The 8,820-nt window shown below is 36.1% G+C and overlaps 1 protein-coding gene across 12 annotated transcripts; it reads right to left on the bottom strand.

Annotated features, from left to right (window-relative positions):
• Positions 1 to 314: 314 nt before the first annotated feature.
• LOC129574547 (tudor domain-containing protein 7B-like) lies at positions 315 to 7,986 on the bottom strand. 12 transcript variants are annotated; one of them, XM_055456667.1, is made up of 10 exons: positions 7,862 to 7,986; positions 7,015 to 7,206; positions 4,756 to 5,647; positions 4,156 to 4,514; positions 3,771 to 4,038; positions 2,470 to 3,569; positions 2,207 to 2,372; positions 1,973 to 2,121; positions 1,732 to 1,883; positions 315 to 1,263 (listed from the first exon to the last, which is right to left on the bottom strand). In XM_055456667.1, exons 3-10 carry the CDS (start codon positions 5,581 to 5,583, stop codon positions 1,046 to 1,048), a joined length of 3,240 nt encoding a protein of 1,079 aa, XP_055312642.1. In that variant the 5' UTR covers positions 5,584 to 5,647; positions 7,015 to 7,206; positions 7,862 to 7,986; the 3' UTR covers positions 315 to 1,045. The 12 variants fall into 12 exon arrangements, with proteins under 12 accessions (XP_055312642.1, XP_055312638.1, XP_055312641.1 ...); XM_055456663.1 differs by lacking the exon at positions 7,862 to 7,986 and adding an exon at positions 7,318 to 7,367 and having other exon boundaries at positions 6,983 to 7,206; XM_055456666.1 differs by lacking the exon at positions 7,862 to 7,986 and adding an exon at positions 7,318 to 7,367.
• Between the last annotated feature and the right edge of the window lie 834 nt (positions 7,987 to 8,820).

Here is an 8,820-nt window from a genome sequence, read left to right as displayed (position 1 = left end):
TAAATGTTTCAACAATAAACTTAGCATAATATTGATATATTTTTTTTTGTTTTTTTTTTTCAAATTCCTTTTTATTTTATTTGGAACGAAAATTAGCAACAAAAAAACGTTAATAACGAAAATAAGAATAAAAATAAAAAAAATTGGCGTTTTACATTGTCTGATTTTAGCGTGTAAAACCAAATGTAAATGGGAATATATCACAAAAATTTTCATTCGAGTTTGTATTTTTTTTCTTATTTTTTCCATTCTTTCTCTTTGTTTTTTATTTGTGTAAATAAAATATCTTTCGATTAGTTTAATTTATTTTCCTCTTTTGAATTGCCACCAGTTCAGTTCAGTATATTTCGAAGGATTTTTTTTTGTGCAAATATTTCTCGTGATTCGGAATGATAAAGTTTTATCGTAAAAATCAAATTGTGTAAAGTCTTTAGAATTTGCTTTTGATTCGCATATCATAAGAAACGATTTTTTTCTCCAATTCAATCTTCTTCTTTTTTGCGTTGGAAGCCAGGAAAACATGCCAATCACTATGCCTTTCATTTTGTATATATAAAAAGAATTCAACAAAATCCCTTCCGTTCCCCTAATTATACTGATGCTTTTTTTTGTTTTATTTAAATCGATTTTTTGGCAATGCATAAACGCTTTTTTTTGTTAGTTTTTGAAATGAGGTTTCTTATCGATTGATGATTATATCAAATTTCATAAATAAATAATTCGCTCGTATTTTCAAATTCTTAATGTTAGGCTTTGTTTCGATTCTTTTTTTGTTTTGTTTTTTTTTCAATCTTCGTTTTTTTTTGCAGAATTACATTGAATGTAATTGTTATTTCTTCGGTTATTTTCACAAGTTTTCGCATGCAAACTTGATATTTTCGATGATTTACTCGTATCGATGAATATGACCGTGTTGCTTACGCGTATGTTATAAACGAAATAAATATTGATTGAAAAGCGATTCGTTTGCAATGATTAAAATGTTAGATCCAATGGTGTGAATAATGCACACAATTGAATCCGATGGGTATGGGATGTGTTTTTTTTAGAGATAATTGGCATGCTGATTTTTGACCAACTCTTCGTTGATATTGATGTCTTGTGTCGTTGATACATCAATTAGCACAATTTCAAGCATGTAATTTGGATTGCCGGCCTCTTTGCGTATTGCCTTGATTCCGGTTGCAAATTGCTTTTGCACCGTTAAATTCTGGAAGAACGCACTGTCATCATTGTTCCATACGTTGTTCTTCGGTTGAATTCCTGTCACGGGCGAAAAATGAACGAATTGGTTAGATAAAATTATTAATTTTCTTTGACGAAGTATATGCGTTTTTAAAATTCGATTTTTTAATGGACATTCACTTTATTTCACAGCAAATTCCTCTATTTTTTTTATTAAAAAAATCAATTTGAAAGTAAAAAAACATCAAATTTCACAACCATTGTATTAAGTATGCTATGAAATTGTTATCATTGTAAATAATTTTGGTTCGTCACATATTGAATAGAAATTCTATTATAGACCAATTTTGTCTTAAACCATAGCTATGGTTTGGTTGAGCTAGTTCAAGTAGTAATTATTCGAGAAAAAAAACAATTAATGACAAGGATAGAATGTGTTGTCAAATTATTGAATAAAACAATTTAGTTGTAAATCAAAGCTCAAGAAGTGAATACTTCATACAATTTGATCAAAAATACGTTTTAAAACGAGCCATAAGCACCTACCGTGCAATTTAGCTGGAATAGCAAGCTGTGGAATCTTTCTGAATTCCGGTGTTAGCGGCCGTAATGCGTCTGTGCTCAAAAAGCTGATATCACCAAAATCACACTTGTACACCACCACTGTGTCGGCCGGTAAGATATTTTGGATTTTTACTCTAAAAAAAAAGAAAGATATGAATATCATTTCGTCTAAAATAAGATTTCCTCGGTCTCAAACTCAAGGAGAAAAGAGTCGATTATTTACCTATACCAATAGGTATCTTGCATCTGACCGGCATAGTATTGATTCACTTGAATATCGTTTTGATTGACACGCTGTTGTAAATTATCGCAATAGCTTCGTAGTTGCAGCATCATATTTTTAAATCCAACCTCTTCTAGGCAAGGTCGAACCTGTAAAATTAAATCAAATTCAAAGGCGTATTTTAGATGTTTGTCACATTTACACAGAATCAAGTGAATTTTCAGGCAAACTTACAAAAAAGTTTGATGGGCTGGGTGCTGTTACCACAATAACATTGAAAAATTTATCGAGCGATGGTTCGGGATACAGCTGCAGTTCTTTGTCATCTTTGGTTTGTGAAGATTTGCTACCAACTGGTGAACTGAAGGAGTTTTCGCTGTCCAGCAGAAAATCAACCGAACTAAAATGAGAACGATAACCTTTTTAGTCTCTCTGATCTTCGAAGGAAGCTGCACACTCCCTTGAGAAGAGTTGACAATTTTCAAAAGAATACTTACGTCTCAATCTCCTGTTCCATGCGAATGGTGTCGTTAATTTTACAAAGAATATTACTTTCGAGCCGTTTGCAAATGTTCACCATTGGTATCATTGAGCTGACGCCAGCGATTTGCGCGAGAACTGGTGTGCCGGCGCACAAAAGTCCACGCAAACGTGCAATAATCTTCGGATTGTAATTGGTAACATCGTTAAGTCGCACAAGAATCGCTTGCTGTGGATATTTGCTGAGCGCAGCGCTTAAAAGATCTAATCGATAGATATTTTCGCGTGGAACATGTTTGGTCATACCATAATCAATGTATTTACACAATTCCGTTGTGTCATCGGTTGATTTTTTCGGTAAAATCGCTGCACGATACCATTTTAGATCGCTTGGATCTTGAATTAGATACAATTCGGTATAGTCGTTAACCGTGAGTTTTGTATTGTTGCGAGCAAATTGCTTGTTGATTCCATTCTGGGTTAATCGATGGATGAGCTGCTTGATATTATGCACCGTGTTGCCTTTATCGTTGTACAATTGCACGTAAATGTCACCCGTATCGCTGATGTGCGACACATTTACAGGATTCCATTTGGAGCGCTGTAGCTGCGGCGGTTCAACTTTTTCGCAAATCTTCTCGAGAATCACTTTGTTCAACTGGACATCGTCATCGGAGGATGTGTCATAGAAAACGGCCTTGATTTTTGCATCAACGCTTGATTCGCACTGTGCCTGGTATTCGGCTTGTGTGGATTTCACTTCGGCAATCAGTGTTTTACCCGCAAGATACTCGTCCACCTCTTGTTTGGCATGCGGATTCTCGGCAAAATCCTCCAAATTGAACAAACTAAATCGAATCGCCTGCGATGGCAATTGGAATAATTTCGAATCACTTTCGTAGATTTGATCCACGGACCACCATTCTTCATCGCCGTAATCAACGAGGAAACACAGTGCCATTCGTCGAATTTCATCGATTTTCTCGATACGAACACGATAACAATCCGGATTGGTTATGTAACAATATTTGCCCACGGTCAAATTGGTGCACACTGTCTTCGAACCACCCGATACTAATTCCGTTTCAATATCGTCCAAAATTGAATCCAATTTCGCCTGGAATGGAAAATTTCCAGGAGTTTAGTAGAAATATTCACGATTTTGACTTGGAAAATGTTTATTTGATAGAAAATCTTGATTGCTAACGAAATTGACGAAATGAATCGACAGGAACTGAGACATATTTGTTTTTGCTTCATATTTTCTAACAAATTTCTTCAACAATACTCGACAACTTCTAATTTGTTCAAAACTCACCGAATAATCAGCACCGATTAGTCGTCCCCAAATGTCGACTGTTGACGATACCGATGTCACAAAGATATTCCAGTGTTTTTCATGCCATGGCAAAACCAAATCTTCCATGTCGTTAACCTTTGGTTCGAACGAGCCACTTTTGCTATTTTGGTGCGACAAATTCGGATAAACACGATCCATCAGTGCATCTTTGGCAATCGAAAACATTCGTGGATTATCCTCAATGATACCCATCCAACCATCAGGAAGTGTTGCGTCGTACTTTTCCCTGGAATTTTTTTTATTATAGCCGCATTAGTATCATAATTTTTGTTTATTTTGATTCGGTATCCCGAAAAAAAACCAAATTTCTTTAATGAAAGTCATCTAAACTTCAGATACTCACTGGAAAAGCTGTGGAATGAATTTTAAGAAGACGCCATTTTCGCTGATGCAATCAAATATTTTGTAGGCTATTTCAGCGGCTGAATCCATGCAAATGGGATACTTTTCGCGGTATTCCAAATCATTAATATTTTCGTAGGCGATACGTGCTGCCTCATTCTGTGCCTCAATTTGTGTGTTGAATTCGTTTGGGTAGCTGGCATAAATGGCCGGTCCAACGGTCACTTTGCAGGTAAATTGACGCGCCTTTGTTTTGCTGAATGAATATTGTGGTTCAGCATAGCCTTTCTGTCGGCAATACACGCTGATTGCTTGCACCAATGGCATTTGCTCGAGGCTGTCCAACTTGATGTTGTTCATCTGTGTTAAAATGAAAGCAACAAATTGAAATGAAATCAATGAAAAGTTGATAAAAAAACGAAATTAATGGAATCTTGAGCATCACATTGACATTTGCTCAAATTAAAGCGAAATGAATCAAAGTAAAATTCGATGAAGCTCATCTAAAAAACGCCTCAATTATTTTTGGTCGTCAGGAAATACGAAATTGCTACGGTGAAACTTTCCCAAAAAAATATTCAATCGTAAGAGTATTCCTTACCTTTTTAGTAATGCCGCCTCCATTTGAATAACCAAACAAATTGTCGTCTGGTTCGTGAACAACAGGCGCTGGTTGCGATGCAACAAAATCGGTCACATCAGCCGATAGGTTCTTTTGAATGGCCAAACGTGATTGCACGCTACTCTTTCCCGACGGTGTATCATTCGATTTCCTCGTGATCCGGTCCATACTGCGTTGATTCATCCATGCATTCGGTGCACCACTGTTCTGTTGATAATTTTGCTGTCGCATTGGATACGATCGCAATTGATTCATTGAATTGTTCGAATTATTTGTTGGCTCTGTGGCTGTATAATTTGGAGTATCATCCTTTGGCACTTGTTTAATGTTCGATTGCTTTAAAATGGGTCGATAGGCACCGCCATTACTGTAGGCCGCTTGCAATAGCTTGGCCGGGTGTGTGTATGCTTTTTTCACCGAACGATTTGGTATTTGTGTGTAGGCCTGTGAATAGGCGGTACCACTCCATTGATTATCAGTGGTTGATCGTAGCGCCCGTTGTGGTGGCATCATATTGCCCTTCTTTTTACCTTTGCTCGGACTATTCGGTGCCGATTTATTAACGTATGCATCTTTGGACGGTTTTGACATCACCTTAATGCCTTGATTCGTTTCAATCAATGCAAATTGATTTGTGTCGCGCAACAAATCCGCCAACGTATTGTAGCCGAGTGCTTTGAGTGGAATTTGTTTACCTTCCATTTGTTCGTAGTCATCGATGATTTCGTCGGTGAGCAAACCATTTTTTGCCGATGTTAACAGCGTACGAATGACTTTCACAATTTCCGCACAATTCCTTGGCTCCATTTTGAACTGATCAACGCTATTCAAATGTAGAAAATGCTTTGATTCAATTTGGCACCACAAATGCCTGCAAATGAGATGGAGCAAGAAAAAAAAACAAAACAAAACGTCACTAAAATAAAACTTTCCTAAACACACTTATTAGCGCAATGACTCGTCAATTGAATCAATTTGAAATGCAACGCACACTCAGCACGTCGTCGGTATTTAAATACAAATGGTGTTGCAAATTAGAACGAAATTCATTGTATTTTAAATAATTCAAGCCCATTTCGTAAGCAAAGCACCATCAATAAATAAATCAGTGTTTCCAATTCAATTCGAACTGTCAAACCATTGACAAAATGTGCAACGAAAAAAGAGAAAGAGAAAGAATGAAAAACCCACTTGAAAATTGTTGTTTAAAAGAATGTTCTGTCACACAACCGAACGAACAACAAATTCTAACTTGTTTTTTTTTCTACATTTCACTTAGTTCCATCGCACATTGCCTGAACGGCACACACAATCAATGATCAATGTCAAAACTAGCGAAATAGAATTAAGTAAACAAAAAAGTATCATCGGCAAATGTTGCTGAGTCGTGCAAACGTCGTGGTCTCGGTGTGTTTGTTGCGTCAAAATTGAAAACGTCAACTGAAAAAATACACACACAGAGTCCAAAATCGAGAGAATGAGCGAGACTTTATCTCAGTTTTGCTGCAGTGCGATATGGAATTTGGTTTTGGGGTAAATGAAAAACTTTCAATTCGAAAATGTCACCACTTACATTGGAATGCAAACACAATGAATACCAAAATGAAATTATTCAGCACGAGCGAACAATGACGAGAAAAATTCCAAAAGCAATTTTTTTTCGTTCGTCGCTGTGCTCTTCGTTACGATTGTCTTACACACAGTTGTACTAATGTGTCTAGTGTGCATTCGAGATGATTGCATGTGTGTGCGTGTGTTTGTATCAGTGTAGACATGATTGTCTGTGATTGTGTGTGTGCTACAAATAAATGAACAGAGAGAGAGAGAGAGAGAGAGAGAGAGAGAGAGAGAGAGAGAGAGAAATGAAGACACATTCCGAACATTCCATCAATCGGTTTACTTTCGGTTTGCCAGCGAAACAATTAATACATTGTCGATGATACCGTAATATTGTTATTTGTACTCAAAAAATGAGCCACACACAGAAAGTAAACCACAAAAGCAAACACAGAAAAATCGCTGCTGCTACATAAAAAAAATCACATACAAATTTGGAAACCAGAGCAAACAAACACGATTATTGTTTTCTTTATTTTTGGTATATTAAATCAACGAAAACGTTTATTAACTCGCACAAATTATTAATAAATTTAGTAGGTTCTGGTTTTCTTTTTAACTTCTTCTGATTGAATTGCATCAAACTTACAAAATGAAACAGCAACGATTACGCGCGCTTACTTTGTTTATTATTGCAACTGTAATTAAAACTTTCCACACCGAGCAGAGAAGCAGAGCACACGTTGAATGGTTCACATTCACGGGACAATTATCGGAGGTTTCTACTTTCGTCTGCCGTTTTACCGCCGTCCGTACGCCGTGGCCACATCGAATCGAACCTCTCGATGAAAAATTTCACTTTGCTGTGTATCACTGCAAAAAAATAAAATAAAATAAAACAACAACAATACAAACGCACAACACGAAGACGGAGCAGAGACTTTGAAGCGTCTGTATTTGTAATTGGATATTATTGGTGTGTACAGTTTCTCATACACTTTGCTGCTATTGCTTATTCTACTCATCAGCATACTGATAATGATATTGATGATGTGATATAATTTACTGGCGTCTCAAATGCTTACGCCGTACACAATCTAGGTGCACACATTCAAACGTGTTTGAATGGCTATTGTTTTGTCGTATCTGAACGCAAAATAGGTGTTGATGTATTGTTGTGTTCTCTTTTTTTTCACCGCAAATTTATGTTGACAATAGCGGTTTATTTAGAAATTCTTAACGAATGCGCCCGTTTAAGCACTTTTGTTCTCGCTTTTTTTCTACATCTTAAACATTCAATGCCGGGCGAATCAAGTGTACGATCTATTCCGTTAAATGTCAACGGATTATTTACAATGAATTTAAAATCAAACGATTACCATAAGATATTTTATATAATTCACTGTGAAACTAAATCGAATGACATAGTTTTTTTCTTTGGTTGATTTTTAGAAAGGAAATTACTAAAAATAGTACGAGCTAGTTTTTTTTTCAATCACTCGCCAAATTTGTCTAATGATATACTTACAAAATATATGCGTGACTTGTATGTCGTTTATTAAATCGTTAAAATACTGAATAAACGATATCAAGAAGAGAAATAACGGCGAAAAAAATAAACTTCACAAACGTTCGCACATTTTTCCTTTCTTTCTTCATTCTCATATGCATTTCTCACGGCTTAACCATGAATGCAACTGCATCGCACCCTCGCCACCATGGGTATGTGAATGTGATTAAAAAAGAAGAATGAATGTCCAATGCGATGTATGGTAATCTAGGCGCATAGAAAATATTTCAACTGTTGACTGGCATGCAATGAGCATGCTCATGTAGCCTGGCCGATACAGTATTTTTATGTTATCGCTGTTTTTTATTGCATATATGAAAAATAAACATAGACACTTAGCAGACAACGTGTGTGATGAGCTCATCCTTCTTGCATTCAAGCTGATAAAGTATTGAGCGAATGTTAAACGATAATTTTACGGTGTGAACACGCTTATGTGTCTGAATCAATGATTCGCAGTGGATTTTTGCAGGGGCATTGAGGCCATTGCATTGTTTCGTTTCAATGAGGTAGACAAGATCTTGTACCGGCAAGAAGAATTAAAATAATCCAGTATGGTTGAGAACTTTGAATTATATACACCGAAGGGAACGTCCGAAGGAACGAGCAACGATCTTGTATTAAATTTATAAAAAGAGAAAAGAATCATGTGGTAATTTTACTATCAATCCAGTTTGTTCTAAAAAAATTGAAGCTCTTGTTTCTCACAGTTTTTCTTCCTACTGACAAATACAATTATTGGTAGAAATGTTCACTCACAAGCATACATTTAAAGTCGGTCTCTTTGTCCATTTCTGATCTAAAGTTCGCCGGTTGTTAATGGATTGAAAGATTCAAGTAATTGCAGAATTTGTCTGTTCTTCTGAGAATCGTAAAACCGATGCATGTGAAACCGTTGGATGATTTTTGGTAATTCA

Source organism: Sitodiplosis mosellana, unplaced genomic scaffold (genome assembly GCF_009176505.1).
Source record: "Sitodiplosis mosellana isolate CC-2019 unplaced genomic scaffold, AAFC_SMos_1.0 Smas_scaffold_6165, whole genome shotgun sequence".
Taxonomy (NCBI): Eukaryota; Metazoa; Arthropoda; class Insecta; order Diptera; family Cecidomyiidae; genus Sitodiplosis; species Sitodiplosis mosellana.
The sequence above is the reverse complement of the archived record's forward strand: the minus strand, read 5'-3'. Positions and strand labels throughout refer to the sequence as shown.